Source organism: Macrotis lagotis, chromosome 3, assembly GCF_037893015.1.
Source record: "Macrotis lagotis isolate mMagLag1 chromosome 3, bilby.v1.9.chrom.fasta, whole genome shotgun sequence".
Taxonomy (NCBI): Eukaryota; Metazoa; Chordata; class Mammalia; order Peramelemorphia; family Peramelidae; genus Macrotis; species Macrotis lagotis.
In genome coordinates this window covers 270,018,107-270,038,648 of record NC_133660.1, presented here as the reverse complement: position 1 = coordinate 270,038,648, position 20,542 = coordinate 270,018,107, and the positions used below count along the sequence as shown (strand labels likewise).

The following is a 20,542-nucleotide window of genomic DNA, read 5'->3' as shown; positions in this document are numbered from 1 at the left end:
GATTTTAGGAGGTGACCCAGTTTGAGAGCTGGAGAGTGGACTTGGCCAAGGGGCCATCCAGCTGCTCAGTTCTGAGGTTAACCACCAGACCTCTTCTGATCCCTTCCTCCTCCACCTCTCCCTACCTCCTGTGGAAAGAAAACTATTCAGCTGCATGTGCAGCTGATTCCCATCAGGGCTAGATAAGCCCTCCACCTATGGTAAATATAAGATGGTACATCCAAGCTGCTCTATTTCCAGGGCTATTGCTGCCCCAGACACCTTCCCGGGAGCCAGGGAAGGACAGAAGAAGGAGGTCCTACTGGTGGGACCTCAGGCACTGGCCCTTGAATCACAGAATCAGAACAGTATAAAAGGACTAAATAAACCTGCCTGGGGTGGGGGGTGGGGGGTGGGGGGTGGGGGGGATGAACCTCTTGAGAGGAAGAAGAGGAAGAGGATGGGGGAAAAAGTGCTGTCCTGAGCTGAAGCCAGGTTGTGCAAAGTTGATTGGGCTGAAGCCCTTGGTTCTGAACTTGAGTAATTAGTGTGTGTGTGTGTGTGTGTGTGTGTGTGTGTGTGTGTGTTGACCCCATTCTAGCAGCGGGTGCCCACTCTGATCTCTTTATTGTCATCTACTTCTCATCTTCACCTGCAAGAGCACTGGTGAATTAATGGAGAGACAGACCTGGGTTGCTGGGCTTCAAGGGTCAGGACCAGAGGACTCAGATACCTTGGCTAGTGATAGCTCCATGAGTTTTAGGCTTTTCTGCTTGCTGGACCAACTATAGTGTTGGTCCCACTTTCTACCTTGCTGTGTCACTCAGGTACCAGACACTGCTGAGTAGCAGCCACTCTGAAAATTCTTGGCCACATTCCAATTGCCCCTTAAATCCCTGGCCTGGGGTGATGAGGGCAGAAGCTACTGCTCACCTCATGGAAGACACCATCTCCCCATCTAAGACAAAGGACACTGGTCCCAATGGCTGGGGGTGGAGATGAGGTTCTTGGGAACAAGAGAGCAAGCTGCTTCCCCCGACTTCCAATGTTGACTGTCCCAATGTCCTAGCAAAGAATAAGAACATCTCTTGGATTCTCCATGAGGAGAATCTTCTTCTGCCCCTCAGAGATAGGCATTCCATGGGGCTGCCTCAGCTCTCAATAGACTATTTTTATATCTAATCAAAAGATAGAAATGTATAAATATATAGGATATTATTTCTAGATATATAGACCATTTAATCTGTTCCTCTGCACGTATACATACTGCATATGTCCATATATACTCTCTCTATATATGTATGTATGCACCTAAATTAGACACTGATATAACCCCTGCATCCATGAATACACTCTATGCGTCTCCAAGGGAGACTGGAATTGCATAGGTCTTGGGGGGGGGGTGATACCATTTTAAAGATTTATGAGGGGAGGCTCTATAAAAGGAGGCACGTACCATTTTTTCCTACCCCAAGAAAATACCTTTCTTTAGGCTAACATGCAAAGATGAACTGTACACCCCATTCTCTACCCATGGAAAGCATACTGGCCAATATTCTGAAGTAGGGGAGGTCTGGATGATCTTACTGACAAATTTTTCCAGTCTGAGAATTCTGGAAGGCTAAAAGCTCCAGAGCAGCCTCTGGGAGGATGGAATGTGGAACAGGGGTAGGTGGATTTCATGGGTCCAGAAAGGGCCCTTTTCTTCTCTAAGATAGACTGACCTCAGCCCAGAGCATTCTGGTTAGGTCAGGATGGTTATATCAGACAGGGTTCCTGAGCCTCCTGTCCAAAATACTGGGTGAGTAGGCTCAGTAGAAATGGTGAGGGGAGACTCAGGTTTGGTAACTTAGGCTAAGTGCTTAGAGGAAAAAAATCAAGACTTTTTTTCCAATCTGAAGAGAAAGTATTCTAATGCAGAATCACAAGTCAGAAACCTGCTAAACACTGGACCAGATGGTGTGTGCCCCACTACTGCCAAAAGAAGGGGGGGGAATTGGATGTTCCTAGTCCAAAAGCTGGAGGTTGGATATAGAATGCTTCCTCTTAGAGAAGAACATGAAGAGACAAGATGGCGCCAAGGAGGAAACTGAAGGACTAAGAAGGTAGGGAATAGAAAAGAAAACAAGAAAGGAAGGTAACCAGGGTTTGCAACTGGAGTTGCCCCTGGCTCTTAACATCGCTTCTCAGGACAAAGGAACATCATTAGATGCCTTTCTGACATCTTCTCCCATTTAGAAGGAGCTTGGCCTCTCTCAGGTTACAAGGGGAAGGATAGGAGACATCCTTACTCTCCCTCGTCAGCCTTTACCATAGAAGCAAACCCAAGTGCCTTCAACTCCTCCATCACACCCTTTGCTCTACTCATCCCTATGTCCTTCTTCTTGGTACATTTTTGAAACAACACACACAAACACACAACAAAATTGAAATAAAAAAATCCCTTTCCAGAGAACAAAGAAATTAGCATCAACTGCTAGGTCAGGACACTGGTGAAATGTGACATGGAAACACATGGCAGGACTCCAAGTCATAGACGCACAACCCTGAATTGCATTAGCAGAATGGTGCTCCTTCTCAACACCATAGAGACAACAGAACAGGGAGGGCCCCATACCTAAATGAGAATGAGAGTATAAGGATGGGAGAGATGAGAAAGGACCTTAGATAGTGGAACACAGAATGAGAAAACTTCAAGATATAAAACAAGGAATGTCAAAGTTGGAAGAAAGCCCAGAACATAGATTTTGGAAGCACCTTAGAACATGTAGAGGTTATTAGAACTCTATCTTGGCATGAAAAGATTTAATATGACAACAAGATAGCCTACAATACATATTATGAAATGCATGAATAGAGTACTCAGAATGTCAGTACTGGAAAGGATCTCACTCAGAAAATAGAACATAAAATAATAGAATGTGATGGTTCTTCAGAACCAAAATATCAGAATTGAAAGAGAACTTAGAACTCAGAATTCGGAGGTAGAAGTAATTTTAAAACATAGAACATTAAAGTGAAGAGACTTTAGAACATAGATTGAGCTATAATGGACCTTAGAACCTAGAAAACAGAATGTCTGAACTGGAAAGTACCTTAGAATATAGAATCTCTGAGGTAGAAGGGATTTTAGAAACATTAGAATTAAAAGGAATTTTAGAACATAGACTGAGCTATAATGGACCTTTGACCCTGGAAAATAGAATCTCTGAACTGGAAGGAACTTTAGAACATAGAATGTTTGAGGTAGAAGGGATCTTAGAACATTAAAACTAAAAGGAACTTTAGAACATGCTGTATGAAACATGACGGACCTTAGAACCTAGAAAATAGACTATCTGAGTTGGAAAGAGTCTTAGAAAATAGACTGTTAAAACTGAAAGTGACCTTAGAATCTAGAATGCTAGAGCTAGTCTGGACCTTAGATGAATTACATTATATTAGAGCAGGAAGAGGCCTTAGGATCTAGAAGTCAAGTTGAACAAGGCTTTGGAAATACAGAATGTCAGAGTTAGAAGAGACCTGAGAACACAGAGAATTCCATCTTCAGAGATCATCTAGTTCAGTTTCAGCATTTTTCAGACGAAGAAGAGGCCCAGAGAAGTGGTGACATGATTTTCCCAACATCACAGGTCTTTCCACCTTGAAACTCTCTAGTCTTGTACAAGTGGAAGAGCTGTTATGAACAACCCAACCTAGAACAGCAGTGGGTTGTTAAAAGACATTGTGTACTTTTCCAGAAACTGGGAACTGACTATTCTGCAATGACCTGAGTCTTATAAGAGATTAGAGGGTCATTCAGAGACATCACCTCTCAAGGATTTATCTTGAAGACCACACCAGATTGTTCTCTCATGAGAAATGCAAGGGCAAAAATGGACCCCCCCAGTTTAAAAGCACACAATGTTAGTCAGGGACCCTTCTCTCCTTTTCTTGATTCTATTGTACCCATTTGACCTGTTTACAAATGAAACCAAATGAAACCTTACCTTGCCCTTGCACAAGAGACTAAATTTTCCTCAGACAGTCCATGGTCAGGATCTCAGAGGGAGAGAGATCATTCCTGATCAATGCCAAGCCCACAGTTCCCAACTGGGACTGTAACAGAGAGTCCTGGGGCCCCAAGAAAAGGAGACTGTCAGTGGTGACTCAAAGGGGAGGTCTGAGGATCAACTTAAGGGAATGAGAAATAGACTATCCTGGACAGTTCACCTGAGAGTGCCGTCTACCAAAAGACCCCTTTCAAGAAGGCTGAAGGGGAAGGAGTAGTTTAGGAGCATGGGGACATAAGGATTCACAGGTTAGATCTGTTGTGGAGGAGGATCTGATCCCTTGGAACTAAATGGCACATGACAGAAGGCCTAACACAATGAGGCAAGATTACCAGGCCTTCTACCTGGGTGGTAATCTGCTAAAGGGCTCATGTTTCCCTGGAAGTTTTACATGGGACAGCCAGAAGCTCCTGCTTCTTCAGTCCTTCCCACACATTCTACTCCATCCAAGCTGGCTGAGACCACAGGAGTCAACCCAACCTTATAGCATAAGACGGGAGAGACTACGGTCCCTTGCTAGTGGACTTTTCTGGAGACTGGAAGGCCACTGAAGGAGGATTTAGGACGGAATGCTGACCAGAGACCTACGGTCATATCTGTGTCTAACCTTCTAGGACCAGAACCTAGGGCTAACCCCAATGGGTTTAAAGCCTGAGGCCTCCCCCATTTTACCTTTACAGATGAATCAAAGGATGCCCATCCCTGTAGGGCAGGCTAGGAAAAGGTGCATGGGGCAGATGACTTTGGGGATATCTTGGCACTAATCTTTAAGTCCACCCCAGCCCTCACATATTTCTCCCTGTCTTGTCCAGCCTTGCCAAGCTACCTCAATAGAAATCCTACAGATATGTTTGTGGGTTTGAGTGTGGTCCAGGTGGGGAAGAAAAGGGGAAAAGGAGGGGTTCAGTCTAATGCTTTCCAGGAAGTACCCAAACTAGTTGAAGATTCAGAGCTGGAAGGGACTTCAGACTCTTGGAATCTCTTGTACAGAGAAGGAGACCAGCAAGGAGTGACTTGCCCAAGGTCACAAAGGAAGTAAGTGGAAGACCAGGATTAGAACTCTGGTCTTCTCACTCTAAATTTAGTGCTCTTTTAGTGACATCACTACTGCCTTCCCATCACCATACCTACCTGATGAATGCAGGGGAGTTAGGGATCAGTGTGAAGCCAAGGCAAGTGGGCCTACTCTTTGGGGGTAAGGCAGGGAGTGCTTGAATCCTTAGATATGGTCCTGCCTACCTCCCTCCTAGGTTAGGGTAGGGGAGGGTACAAGTGTAGAGAATAGTGGGTGAGTGAGATTCAGGTTGGGTTGCTTTGTGTCATTGTGGAAGGCAGCTTATGAGGCCCGGCAGTGGAGCAAGTAAGTGGGAAAGACTGGATTTTGACAACATGCTACATCACTGTTGAAAACAAACAAACAAAAAAGTTCCAAAAATAATATATATAATATATATAATATATTTATATAATGAAAAGCTATCGACTAGCAGCAATGGTTCTAGAGTTCTCTTAGCACCAAGACCAAGGGGGATGAGGGATGGGGGTGGAACAGGATAGAGTGAAAGAACAGGGAAGGGAGAATGTGAAAGGTTCAGTGTTGATGACATCTACACCAAGGGTTCTAGATGGTCAGCTTCTGGTGAGAGACCAGGTCCTCTGAGATAGGAGAAAGTGAGAGAGGACCCCTTCTCAGCCCTGGTGTTTCTCAACAAACCAGGCTGAGGATGCTGGTGACCCGACCGCGCCATTCCCCATCTGACCCATGCCGCTGCCTATGATGAGGTGTGTGAAATGTGAACGGTCCCCACCCCCGTCCAACAAAATGGACTTACATCCATATGAGAGGGAATTGGATTTTGATTTAAATACATGTGTATATATAGACATATATATACATACATACATACATATATATATGTCATCCTTATAAATAAGTACAAAAGTTTATCAGCCCACATGATTCTTTCTGACTCCCTTAGGAGGTCCAGTGGTAGTAAATGAATGAAAATAGCCCTAATTTAGACTTCCTTGGTCTAAATTGGTATTTGTCTCAGAGGGCAGGTAAGTGGCTATTTCTAAAGCTTATGAAAGTTTCATTTGTCAGTATCTGTGTGTGTGTGTGTGTGTGTGTGTGTGTGTGTGTGTGTGTGTGAGAGAGAGAGAGAGAGAGAGAGAGAGAGAGAGAGAGAGAGAGATTATTCATTTGTAATGCCTTCAGGTAGGCTTTACTCGGACCCATGTCCAAGCATATAAGCATATCTATGATGATGTGCATGTTTGTGTATGTGAAAGTGCATCTGTGTGACTGTGTGTGCAACCATCTAAGTGTGGCTGTGTGTAGGCTAATTCACTGAGAGGCCTGCCCCACTTTTTACTTTTTTCATTCTCTTTAGGACATTTTTACCCTCTAAAGAAGAAAGACTTCACAGGGATAGACAAAGCATCCAGCTTCCCGCAAGCTTGTGGACTGTGTGATAAAACCTTGGTCACAAGAGAAGCAGTGAACCTCTGGGAAGTCTCCATTATGACTAACCCAGGACTCACCTTGCATTGATAGCACCCGCTATTAAATAAGAGCAGGTATTCTGTGACTCCATTACAAAATAATAGTAACGCCACCATCCCACCCCCCAACACAACAATCTTATGCCTACAGAATATAAATAATTAGAATATCTGTTTTGTTGTTGCCATTTTCTTATTTTCAGCCTCCAATCTCTGCCTTATTTTGGGTCTGGATTTGGAGGCTCATTGACTGTTCCCAAGGGCCCCGAAACTGAAAGTATTACTGTCTTATCCCCTATGACATCACAAGAGAAATGTAAATAGTCCACTCTCTCTTCCACCTGCTTCAAACCCTATCATCTATTGCCACTGGTAGACCACGTACTGAAGGGTCCCTGGGTGGACACCAGGGAAGGAGCAAGGGGAAATGAATGGATTGGCTTTCCTCCTCCTCCCATCAGCAGAAACTGTGGAGCCGGGATGGATAAAAAGGTGCCATGATTTGACTGACACTTTTGCTTCTAAGACAATGAGAAAAATAAAATCAGGAAGTGAATTCCCAAACTGAAGTAAATGGAAGGAGAAGGAAGAAAACACTCCATTTTGCAAATTGCCATCGGAAACAACAAACTCAATTCTAACTGGGCCAGAACCAGTGAGCAAAGCACCTTCCCCCCAAACAAACATAAAGACAAAAAAGACAACGACTCCTCTGACCAACCAGAGTAACCAGAAAACAAACAACAACAAAAAAACACCGAAAACCCAAATGAGAACGTACATGAGGTGAGCTACCAGAGAGGTGGTTGACAGAGACCCGTCATTTTAGCTTATACTGTTGGTTGATTGTTAGACTGGAACCCCACTGACCACATGGGTCATGATGAGTTAAGAGTGAATTGCCATGGATATTGCAGCTGCCAAGTTTTGTAGATAAGAGGAAAGTGTTCAACATCATCTCATTCTGAAAACTCCAAGTAGCTTCAGTCAGATGCATGTCCCCTTAAATTTTTTAAAAAATTTTCAGTGTGGGTTTATATATATATATATATATATAATATATTTATATAATATATCAAAGCTTAGGAGTATAGATATTTTTCTTTAAAAAAATTATTCAACAGCTTGGTAAAATCTGAGGCAATGACTTCCTAAAGATCTGAGTAAAATTCTGACCCATGGTCCACGCTTGGAAGCATTGGCTTCTGGTCCAGGGCAGACATCCTACTGAGGACTTCAGCAGACAGTGTGTAACTATTGCCAGACTTCTCCTCAAACCAGCTATCCAGTGCCCTCTTGGCATCAAAGTTGGCAATGGGGGGTCCATTTACAGCAATTGTCAAAAGGTCACTGAGCTGTTCCAAGGTCAAACGGGAGCGATTGTTTTTACGGACTCGCTGGAGGGCGACTCGGCCTTTCTCACAGCAGGCTGTAGATGTGGGAAGGACCTTAAGGATCTGGATGATTTTATTCAATAGGGGAAACCTCTGTTTGTACTTGCATATGTGACTGATCAGGTCTTTGAAACCATTTTTGGTGTAGTAGTCGGCCTTGAGTTCTCGCCACTCCATCAACAAGCTTCCCCTCGGGTCCATCCCCTCTCGGCAGATCTCCCTGGAGAACGATGGGATGGCTTCCAGATGGTCAAAGATCTGTACCATGTCCTCTTTGCCATAGCTCATGAGCTCCTCAGTGCTCCTAGGCCAGGCTGCCAGGTCAAACACCTGGCAGGCTTTCACAAAGGTCCGACTACGGGAGTCAAACCTCTGGGCCAAGATTACCTGGGTTTTTTGGCAGATCTTCTCCCGAATGGACTGAAATTTGGCCTCAGCCACCCGCAGGTTCTTCACAGCAACACCGTTGAAGCTCTCTCGGAAATTCTCTTCGAACTCTTGCAGGTACTCCCCGGGAGAGTCGGCCAGCCGACTGATCTCCTGGATGGCTTCCTCGATCTTGTCGTCCACCTGGGACACAAGGAGGTATTCTCCCTGGAAGATGTAGGCCAGGCGGGAAAGTACAGCAATCACGTCTAGTAAGAAGTAAATCAGCTTTATTGACTGGTAGTCCATGAGGAACTGGAGTAGGGCCAGAGCAATGGCAGATGCATCTGCCCGTTGTGTTTGCCCGCTGATGTCCTTGAGGTGGGCAACCACTTCCAGGTAGTCCTTGATTAGTGCATTAAGTACATTCTGTTCTCCAATGATCCACCTCACGGCCCGGATATCTCCCAGAAACTCTGTCTCCTCGCAAAGGGTAGAGGCCGTTAAACGAAGCTCACACATTAGGCGGGGTGAATAGCGGTAGAAGCTCAACAGCTGCTTCAGGTTATTCTCGAGCTCCTCCAGGCAAGGGAGCTCCTTTCCACTGATAGCATCCAAGATTTCCAGATGGGGCCGGTGCACCATGAAGGGCAAGCAGAGTAGCCAGGGCAAAGTCTTCCTGATTGTCATAAACATGCTAGCCCTCAAGCTGGCTGTGATGTTGGCCCCATCCACACCCAAGCCAATGGTTGGTTTCTCATCCTGCAGCCTGATCCCCAAGGAAGAGAATGCCCTATCTAAAGCCTGGAGATAACTATCTGTGGTTGAGAACCCCAGCTCCTGTAAGGACAGGAACTCTGTAGCAGGGGGTCCATCGCTACTTGTATATTGGACATAGACGGCCACAGTGTCAGCCAACACATCATCACTCTGTCCATCCAGGATGATGCTAAGGAAGGGTGACTGACGGATGCGCTCTACCAGGTCTTCCCTCAGAGCCCTGGCAATGTGGTGAATCAGAATTTGGCAGTCCCCTTCATTCATGTACTGGTCCACCACTTTGAGCTCACACTTCCTCAGCAATTCTGCCAAAGGCCGAAAATCAAAGTAAGGTCTGCCCTCCAGGGCCAAGTGATAGGCCGTATTGAATAGCAGGGTCATGTTCCGACACATTTCTTCTGTCTTTTCAGGGTGCATACGGAGCTTATAGAGCTGCAGGCATTTCTTATGAAGGTTGCTTTGGCTATGGAGCTTGATGGTATGGATCTTGAACTGTTTGGAGCCAATGATGAAGGCCGAGGTCCTCGAAGACTGCACGGTGTACTGGCGACAGACATGGCACCACATCTCATTGAGCGTGGGAGAGTACCGCAGGAACCAGAACTTTTTCAGCCACTCCTGCTTGAAGCGCCGGATCCGGCGTCCTGTGGCAGAGGACATCTTTGAAGGTTCATCTGTGGCGGTGATCATCTCATTAGAGACAGACTCGTCGGCCGAGTCCACCTCCTGGTCATCGTCCTCCAGCATGGTCGGGACAGAGACCACACTCTCTGAGGCTGGAAGAGAAATGGAAAGGGAAGTTTATGTCCTGTTGGAAAGGACATGGGATCTTCCAAAGCTAATGCATTATTATCCAAGTCTTGTACTAAATCAAATGAATAAATGCCTCACTTTTGGATCCCCTTCTTAAAAGATCTAATTTTTATTAAATTTATTTATTAAATTATTTTAATTTATTTTGTTAAGTATTTCCCAAATTTAATTTTTGTAAATATACATCTTTGGAAATTTTGAGTTTTAAATGCTCTCCCATCCTTTCCCCCCCACCAATTGAGAAAGCAAACAACATAATCTTGATTATCCATGTCAAGTCATGAAATCATTTCCATATTAGTAAGGGATCTGTTTTTACCAATAATACTAGTGACTCCTGTCAATCATTCAAATGCCAACTTGGCTAGCTCTTGCCACTTGGCATGCTCCTGCACTGTATCCCCTCACTCAGAGTCAGGGCATACTCTTGAAATGCAAAGAATCTTCCAGTATTCTGGCTCTGACAACTAAAAGCACTTACTAAATAGTGAGACTTTTATAAAGTCCCTTCTCCTCTCTGGGCATTAATTTCATTCTATAAAATGAAGACGATAAAGATGTGAACCACTCATCTCTCCAAGTTGCTGCAAAGAAAAGATGTAAGAAATCTCAAAGCACTAGGTTCCTGATTATTACAAACTATAATTTTTGCAGACTATAAGCCCTTCCTGCCTCAGGGAAAACACTTCTGTCCATTATGTTGTCAAGGAAGGAAACCTATCATCTGGAAGCCAACTTGGAGATGAACCTATATGGAGTGAGCAGCTGATCCTCAGAGGACAGGCACATGGTGTAAGTCTCTGGGCTCAGCTTGGAAGACTTTGTTGGAGCTAAATGGACTGTCCTAGTCTTTGAAAATCCAGGCTCACTTCTCTAGTGTGATGAGCCATTGAAGAAGGATTCAGAGAAAGAATGAGACATTAAGATAACAGAATTTTTAATGATATGTTTTGTGGGGTGTGTGTGTGTGTGTGTGTGTGTGTGTGTGTGTGTGTGTGTGTGTGTAAACTTAAGCTGAGTAATTCAGCAAGGCAAACTGGATGCCACACAGATTTGGAGAATGAGATGGAGCAATAACTTCTGGGGATCTTGGTCACTGTTGCCTGCCATGTCTACAGCCAATTGATACTAACAGCCCTGGAGGCAGTCATTACATAAGAGACCAATGAGATTTTAGCTAATTCCCCATCCCCAACCCATCATCGTCCTTCCTTCTGGTGAACTTGTATTTATTTTTAAATATTTTATATACAAGAGATAACAGTATATTTAGCTTTAGAACCAGAAGACCTGTGCTGGAGTGCTGCCTCTGATGGCAACCCCTGAAACCTCTCATTGCTACTGGTAAATCTCTAAGATTAAATAAAATAATTATTTTAACATAATATAATACCATATCATACCATACCACACCACACCACACCACACCACATCATACCACATCATACCATACTATGTCATACCATACCATATCATGTCATATCATAACAAGATATGGTATGGTATGGTATTATAATATAATAAATATTTCTATACAATCATATAATAAATAATATATAATTGTAATTATAATAAATAATATACAATTATATCATTAGAATGACCAACAATATATGATCATAACAAGGAATACTATAGAAGTATATTATTATAATAAATAATATACATATATAATAATAATATAATTGCATTTTATAAGTAATAGTATATGATTATAATATAATAATAATATGCTTACATTTTAATAATAATATAATTGTATATTATAATATTAAAAATAATAAGTTAATATTAGTAAAATGCAACAAACATATCAATCTGTTTTGATAGTGGAAGTCTTCTGAATTGGGAACTGCCTATATTCATTACACCACAGATCTGATCAAAAGCCAATATTTTAAATATACTGTATATATGTGTGTGTGTATATAGACATACATACATACATATATATATATAGTCTCCCCAAATATATATGTGTGTATATATATATATTTATATATATACATTGTAAACTTCCCGAGAGCAGGGACTGCTTTATTTCCATACTTTTATCCCTAAAACATAGCTCACAGAGACACTTAATAACTAATTGCTAACTGACTGACCGATTACATCATTGCATAGGTGAGTCAGCACCTCAATGGGTTATATGTGGTTCCTCAGCTTCATGGTCATTCATACCCAACAGATAAAAGTGATCAAGAGGAAGAGGCAGGTCCATGAAACCAAATGTAGCTACCAGGGGCTCTGCAACTTACCACCCCAAGGACAGTCTATCCTTCTGGTTATTTTAGCCCTGGATGGAAAGATGGCAGAAATGGTAGAAGGTTGGGGGAAATTCAGTGCAAGGGTCAGACAGTTTTCTTAAGAGTAGCATTTCTAGACTCTCCTCCTAGATTAAAAGACTGTGTCTCAATTTCTGGGGTTTTGAAGAAGGCTTCCCAAGTGCATAAATGCCAAACAGAGCTTCTGCAGACAACATCAATATGTCTCAATTATCTATGCATTGCTATTCTGTATATAGATACAATTATAAATATATTTGTGTATATAAGTATATATATATATATATTTACATATATATCCATATGTCTTTGTGGATGTGACTAAAAATAAACATTTCTTTCTATTTACAGATTTTTGTCAGCTTCTTTTCAGCTTTAAAGTTCAACTTTTGTCAGAAATAGCTATTTGAAAGGTATTTTTATAACCCACTCAATATCTTTCTGATTTCATCAACAGTAACTTTAATTATGCATAACCCTTTTAATTTTATATAATTAAGTCTCTTGATCTTGACATTTATGATCTTCTTTTACCCTGTTTTGAGTTACACATTTTTCATCTATCCTCATCATGAGAGATTTAACCTCCCATCATTCCCAGTTTGTCAAACTGACAAACATCAACAAGAGATTCAATGTAGCTTTGTGTCAGAGATCAGGGATATTTTTTCCAATCAATAGATAAGGGGATAGCTACTATCGGGTAGCTGATGTTCTAAAGGAGTTCTCATCTCCCAAGGACTGGAAACCACAGGACCGGGTTGTATGTCTTACTACTCATTTGCAGCCTGAGAAATAGGTGCTATTATTATCTCCATTTTAAGATGAGGCAAATTGAGGTGAAGTGATTTGCCCAGGATTACATAGTCTGAGACAGGATTTGAACTCAGGATTGGAATTTCTTGACTGCGGGCCTGGTGTCTATCCACTTTGCCACCTAGCCAGGCAAGGACTACTCCTTGTTTATAGTTCCTCCTTCACATGGTTGGCACTTGGTATTGGCTAGACTGATAAAAGTTAGGTCACAGGAGACAACATGTCTCTCTACTCTTGGAAAACCACTGTACTCCTCCCAACTTTATCTTCCATCCCAACCCCAGAAACAGTCTGAAAATGGGAGAGACTGTCTGGACTCTGAGACCAGTTTCAGGGATGCCCTCTATGGGGTTCTATCACAAAACAGTCAAGAACAGAGCACACACCCCCTTCCTGTGGTGAAACTTGCTTTATTGACAAGGGGCAGGGATACAATGGAAAGTTCTGGAATAGCCCATCCAGTGGAGAAGAACACAGGTCAATGGGACCTTCCCCACCCTGAGGCCATCGATGCCCTCTGCCCAAGGGCCACCCTGGTTCCAGACACACCACATCTCCCTTTGGAAGGCTCAGGCAGGGGCACTTCTGGTCACCCTCTGCACTGCCTACTGTGTGTTCCTCCCTCTAGCCATCATCTCAACCAGGCCAACTCACCTGTGGGATCTGAAAACTCGGGGAGCTCCGGTACCTGGGGTGGCAGCAGAGGGGGCTCGGGCAGCTTCCCGGACTTGAGCATGTCCAGTTCTGCCTGTAACTCTCGTATCTTCTTTTTTAGGCGGATACAGTTAGGGCAGAAGGAAGTGGTGGGGAGCTCATGAGGGTCGGATGCAAGGGAGGCCTCGGCTGGGCTGTCTGCCTTGAATGATGAAGGTTCTTCTTCCTCATCCTCCAGCAAGCCTGTGTCTTTGGAGGGACCATAGGAAGCCCCTTGGGGAGCCTTCCATTCCTTCTCCCCCTGGTTCCTGGAGAGGTCCTGGGGTTCATGGGATACAGCCATCCCACACTGATCATATGCATCTTCTGAGTGGTACTTGGGAGCTTTCCTGAGGACGAGGTGGGTGCCTGGGGCCAGAGGAGGCTCCTCAATCTTTGCTGTCTCCAGTGAGGCCTCCAAAACATCCTTGAAGATGAGATCAATCTTCTTCTTCTTGGGTGGAGGGTGGGCATCCACCTCATCAAAGCCACGTTTGAAGGCGCTTTTGCCATGTCTCAAGACCGTGAGCTGAAGAGGGCCTCGAAGGTCCTCCTGGTGATCTAGGACCTTTTCAGGCTTCTCTCGCTGCAGCTTTTTATCTCCTAGGAAGGAAAACCAGGGTGTGAGGAGGTGGGGAGAAAAGATCAAATTGGAAACACCCAGCTAGATTAACACAACCATCCTCTAGCCACCCATGGCTGGTGCTGGCTTCCAGATCCTACTCAAAACCTTAAGGTTTTCAAAGATACATTATTTCCTTTTATAATTTGGTTGAATCAATCACTTACTTCTCTAGTCCTAAATTTCTTCACTGTGGAAAATGAGGGGTTTAGACTTAGATGAGCTCCAAGCTCCCTTCCAAGTCTAAATAACCAAGTTTTCAGGAGCCATTCATTCATTGAAAAAGGAAAAACTTGAACAATATTTATGCTCCCCACCCCACTCCCTAGAGAACCCCAGGACCCTAGAGAAAGATGATTCATATAGCTAAATTGGGGAGAGGATGCAAAGCCAAGCCTGTGAAGTCACTCCCCACTCCCCACTCCAGTTTCCAAGGTCTCCTCCTTCATCCCTTCTCCCACTTTCACTCCTAACAACCTGGATGGGGGTAGGGGGGTGGGGTTGGACAGCTTCAACTTGGTAAAAGGTGTCAGGAAGAATAATTGTTGGAATTGAGTCTATGAGTCACTGGCTTCCCTGTTTCCTATCCCTGGACAACCTATTTTACAATAAGACCTTTCCTCTGGACCCTTCTCTGAAGTCAGAGGACCAGGTTCAAATCCTACCCAAGTTACTATCCATGTGACCCTGACCGCATAAGCCCTCTGTGCCTCAATTTCCTCATTTGTAAAATGAGGTCAACTAGAAGTCCTCTAAGGTCCTTTCCATGGCTAGACCTAAGAATCTTTTTCCTTGACTTAAAAAAAACAAAATCAAACTGGACAATATAAGAACAAGCGAGGTTTTTCCTTATCCTCAGAACTGTTAGTGTTTGCCCCAACAAAGTCCATCCCCAGGACACACACACACACACACACACACACACACACACACACACACACAAACACACACACACACAGATACATAGACATAGACAATACATGGGGAGGGGAGAGTCAGAGAGAAAGAGAGACAGAGAAGTTACATTAGAGTTATTATGTTACTGAAGACTCCCTTTGGGGGTCTAAGGAGAGGCAGTAGTAGGGAAAAGGTCATTAGGTTTAGAGTTAGGAAGCCTGACCCTGCTCTTCCTATCTCTAGGATCATAGAGAAGTTGGTTGACTTCTCCCAGGCTTCAATTTCCTCCTTTACAAAATGCAGATATCAATACCTATAGGGGCTGTCCATGAGATTTAAATGAGATAATGTCCATAACAATGGGCATGCTTATTAGTTCATCCTAACCAGTGATTAGCTCAATTTGAAGCTACATTATAAACCTGATGTTAGATAGGTAGATAGATAATATAATTGATAGATAAATGGGAATAGATAAGATAGGTTATTAGACAGATGACATATAGATTAACAGTTGTATAGAAAGATAGATGGCTAGCTATATGGATAGACAGATGGGTAGATAGGTACATTGATAAATGTATGTATAGAAAAGATAGCAAGATGGATGAGTAGACAGATTATATATGCTTGGGTAGGTAGATGAACAGATAGATGATAGAGTTAGACAGATAAATAGATAATTGATAGAAAAATAAATGAGGAGAGATAATAAGATAGGCAGTTAGACATGATAGGTAGATTGACAGTTGGATAAAGATAGATGGATAGTTATAGGGATAGACAGATGGGTAGATAGATTATATATATATATATATATATATACACATATATATATGTATATATATGTGTGGATGGGTGAATGGACAGCTAGATGATAGAGTTGGATAGAATAATTTATTAAGCACTTACTATGTGATAGTCTTGTGCTAATCTTTGAAGATAGACATACAAGTAAGTGAAACAGCCTAAAATTTATAGGTAGGAGGGACTTTAACAATAACCTAATCCAATATTCTCTTATTATTCTTAATTCAATAATCATTTATTAAATGACATGAAAGGGAAGACCTATGAGGGTCAACATTTCAAAGAATCACTGATTCTCTGTGTGGGCAAGTCACTTATCTTATATTCTTTGCATCCCAATGTGGGAACATCTAGAAGGAGGACTTTGACAAATGCACAAATACAACACACACACACACACACACACACACACACACACATGATCTGATCCAAAAAGCTGAATATATCAGTGCTTCTGGGCTTTGTGTCCAAGCTCATTCATTTCTTTCAACATGCCTCTGCATCTCTTAAAAACTTCCATGAGTTTTTATCTGTCCTTTTGATGAAGATCTCCATTGACAGGGCCTTCACTCCCACCTGAGGCAGCCTATTCTTTTGCAGGCCAAAGCTTCCGGTTCTCTTTCACTCTCTTGTTGCTTTCCCTTGGTCAGGAACATCATCTCGTGCATCTCTACTTGTCTTCACACCTTTTTTCATGTATATTTTGGGATCCTCTTTTACCAAAGCTCTCTTCTCTATTGCTCACTTCTCTAAAAAAGGTTTCCCCTCATATCTCTCAGCCTCTTCTGACAATGAAGGGCATTTGAGAGAAGACATCAGGAAAAAACAAAACAAAACCAAAAACCTATTGTAAACACTCCTGGGGGAATCCAAGAAAGTTGAAACCAAGAGTTGAAACTTTGATGGCCCCAGACAAGACTTCTTGTTTCCTTTTCTTCCAGCCCCATGCTGCCTTCAGAGACCTCTTCACTTCATTGGGTAGCCCCCGGTGCATGAATGATAGTCAAAAGAAGTTTATGACAATATTCAGGTCTCTTCAAAAGTCAGATTGAATTTACACTGAGGAAATTCTCTCCAAGAGATATCCCCAATTTCAAGGACTAATATCCCCAAACTCAAGAACTAGAACATTCAGGAAATGAGCTTAGTGTCCACTGAGTCATGAGACACCTTTTACCAAGTCAGGAAGCTGCTGCATGCTTAGTAGAATTCCAAGATTTCAAAGTTGAAAGGGACCTTTGAGGTTATCTAGTTCAACCTATACCTGAGCACGAAGTCTCACCTTAATGACCTCCAGTGATGGGGAGCTCACTACCCACTGAGGCATGGCTACATGTTAAAAGCTATGATGGTTGATAGTTTCAATTTTTTCTTTAAAAAAAAATAACTTCAATAGGCCAATTCTATTCCTTCCCATCTCCTCCACTTTTCTGTGCAATACTGAATAGATTCATGATCTAGTGAGTTTGACCTTATCCTTTATAGTTTGCAGATGGATCAAATGGACTTGGAGACTACTGGATAAATTTTATGAGTGAGGACTAAGAAGACTATGAAATTAGTTTGAAGGTAATACTAAGAAAAAACATGGATTTCATGGTTGACCAGCAAGCTCAAATGCCACTCAGGTTGTTGTAATGAGAATATTTTAAACTATTCCTTCTTGTAAAATTTTTATGTTCCAATGGAAAGGGACTCATTGTTTTTATTCCCTCTAAACATCCAACATTTATTTGTAAAAGTTTTCTGGTGCTTCAGCAACATTATCTTTTGGACAACCATGTGGTCCAAAGGCCAAAGAACAAAAGGAAGTCAATAGTTCAGCAAAGTATCAAGCACGGGAGTAGTGGGAATTTGGCCTTAATTTGAGATGAAGAAATAGGTCCTAATGAGATTCTTTGCCTCTTCCTCTGACACTGAAACTCCACTTCTCCCTGCCTAATGTTCTGGAATATTTGGTAAGGGTCTTTGTTCTTCTGGATATTCAAGGTAAGGAAATAAATATTTATATAGGGTAGGACATTATAAACATCCAACTAAAAAAAAACCTAAAATCTCCCCCCTTACTTTCTACAAATTTTTTCATGAGAAATTTATTAATTTTTCTTTTTCTTTCATCCCAAAGACAGTGGCAATCTGAGCAGGATAATGAGTTAGAGAACTGTGAAGAAGCTTAGGGCATCTTGTTTAGAGTCCACAAATAGGTAACACTCCATCAACCAGGAAGGAAGGTTGAGATGCCATAACAGAAGGGGCAGGGACATGGGTCCATGGGGGAGGAAAGGCTCACCTCTGGTCAGGTTGCGCTGTATTGTTTCCTGGGACATGCTGTGTAGACGTTTCATGTAATCCTCACTGTACCAGACTCGTAACCGCTCCCCAGGTCGGATATCACGGCACACCCGAAAGTATATCTTTTCACTGTGCTGGAAGGCCATCAGATTCTGCTCTCTTTCCTCTCGTGAAATGATCACATATCTGGGAGACAGGTAAAAAATAGCATAGGCTTAAGCATCAGGTCCTTAACACATCCTTATATAGAGAGATATTCATATGGAGACAAAATGGAAAGAACACCAGAATAGGAACTGGAGGACGTTGGTTCAAATTTGAGTTCTGCCTATGTGACCTTAAGTCAGTTAGGGTTAGGATTAACTAACCTTAGGTAATTCTAGGTAATTCAGGGTTACCCTGAATCTCAATATACTCATCTGCAAAATGAAAGGACTGGGATAGATTGTCTGGTTCATTCTAGAACCTACTAAACTCCAAACCCCTTATCCCAAGGGTATAATTCCAATTATTTTTCTTATAGACAACTCATCCTCCATAGTTTCAAAATAGAACTCATTGTCTTCCATCTGAAACTCACTCTCCCCAAAAATGCCCCTTTTCTATTGAGGGAATCATTATCCTTCAGATTATCTAGGTTCTTTGACTCCTCCCTTGACTTCACCAACAAAATCTAATCAGTTATCAAATCTGATCAATTAATTCTATCTCAATAGCTCTTATATCTATCCCCTTTACAACACTTATAAGATACCCTCTAGTTTAAGCCTTCATCACCTATTGCCTCAACTATTTTAATGGCTTCATAATTGGAATTCTGGTTTCTGGTCTCTGCCCCTTTAGTCCATCTTCCACATAGTTGTCATCATAGTCTTCTGAATGCTACCTCACCATGTAATTCCTGCACTCGTGAAGCTTTAGTGTTTCCCTACTGCCTTTAGGAAAAATACAAATTGCTCAGCTTGACTTTTTTTTTTAGGTTTTTTTTTTTTTTTTTTTTTTGCAAGACAATGGGGCTAAGTGGCTTGCCCAAGGCCACACAGCTAGGTAATTATGAAGTGTCTGAGGTCGGATTTGAACTCAGGTACTCCTGATTCCAGGGCGGGTGCTCTATCCACTGCATCACCTAGCTGCCCCTCAGCTTGACTTTTAAAGCTCTAACCTACCCTTCCAGGCAATTGCATATTGCACCCCTTCATACATTTCACATCCTGGACAAATGAATACTGGATATCACATCTCCTAACTCTTCTACATTAGCATAGCCTATCCTCTATGCCTGAAATGCATTTCTTCCTCATCTGTTTCAGAATCTTTATCTACCTTGAAGACTAAGCTCTGGTCTTACTCATTTTCTTTATTCCCAGGTCTGGTTCACAGTAGGTATTTGATTAATTCTTGTTGGTTTGCACTGGATTTGTAAGACAGAGAGATAATAAAAAGTGCCTCCTTGACCACTGTAATATGCTATGCTGACAAGAATAATAGCTTAGAGTCAAATGGTCTGAGTTAAAATCCTGGCTCTGAGATTTATTTTCTGTACCCTGCATTTGTATTCTTCCTCTGAATCTCTGGTTAGATGAGTTTCCTTTCAGTTTTAGATCTAGGACCCTTCCGTCTCCTAAGTGGCTGAGGTTAGGTGAGCCCTGCAAAAAGCATGAAATACTATTTCAACAATAAGAACTCCTTTCTTTTACAGATCAAAAACTTGAGGCTCAGAGAAATTAAGTGACTTGGCCAAGTTCACAAAGATAGTCTTGGGACAGATGATAAGATGCAATCAATAATGCAGTGGAAAAAACACAGAATGTGGTCAAAGATCCTGGGTTCAAGTCATGCCTCTATCACTTACAGGATATCCTTGAGCAAATCATTTCTCTTCTATGGGTCTCAGTTTCCTTCTTTGTAAAATGAGTGAGTTGTATGTACTATATGGCCTTTGAGATCCCTTTCCACTCTAGATCTTGGATTCAGGAGTCTTTCCCTAATTATTTGGATGACTGTGGACAAGTCAATTCCCTTCTCTTAGCCCTAATTCCTGAATCTTTATTTTGAAAGGATTGAACCAGAAGAATGTTAAGGTCCCTTCCAGTTTCAAAGCTTATGATCTATAAGACATGGGAGGCTGTCAAGAATTCTGTCTATTCAATCCAACAGCCAAAGTTTATTAGTTGGCTCCTAAATTTGAATAGTAGAATTGTTTCCTGCAATCAACTTTAATGAGGAAGAAAGAAA

The 20,542-nt window shown here is 42.2% G+C and overlaps 1 protein-coding gene across 3 annotated transcripts in view; it reads right to left on the bottom strand.

Annotated features, from left to right (window-relative positions):
* Positions 1–387: 387 nt before the first annotated feature.
* The window catches only part of PRDM11 (PR/SET domain 11), a 48,812-nt gene continuing 28,657 nt past the window's right edge, over positions 388–20,542 (bottom strand). For 2 of the 3 annotated variants that reach the window (XM_074230517.1, XM_074230518.1), the window contains exons 6-8: positions 18,306–18,493; positions 13,648–14,289; positions 388–9,852 (exon numbers count right to left, since the gene is read on the bottom strand). In XM_074230517.1, the coding sequence (XP_074086618.1) occupies positions 7,688–9,852; positions 13,648–14,289; positions 18,306–18,493 (2,995 nt within the window). In that variant the 3' untranslated portion in view covers positions 388–7,687. The remainder of the gene's footprint in view (positions 9,853–13,647; positions 14,290–18,305; positions 18,494–20,542) is intronic. The other variant, XM_074230519.1, reaches the window with a different exon arrangement.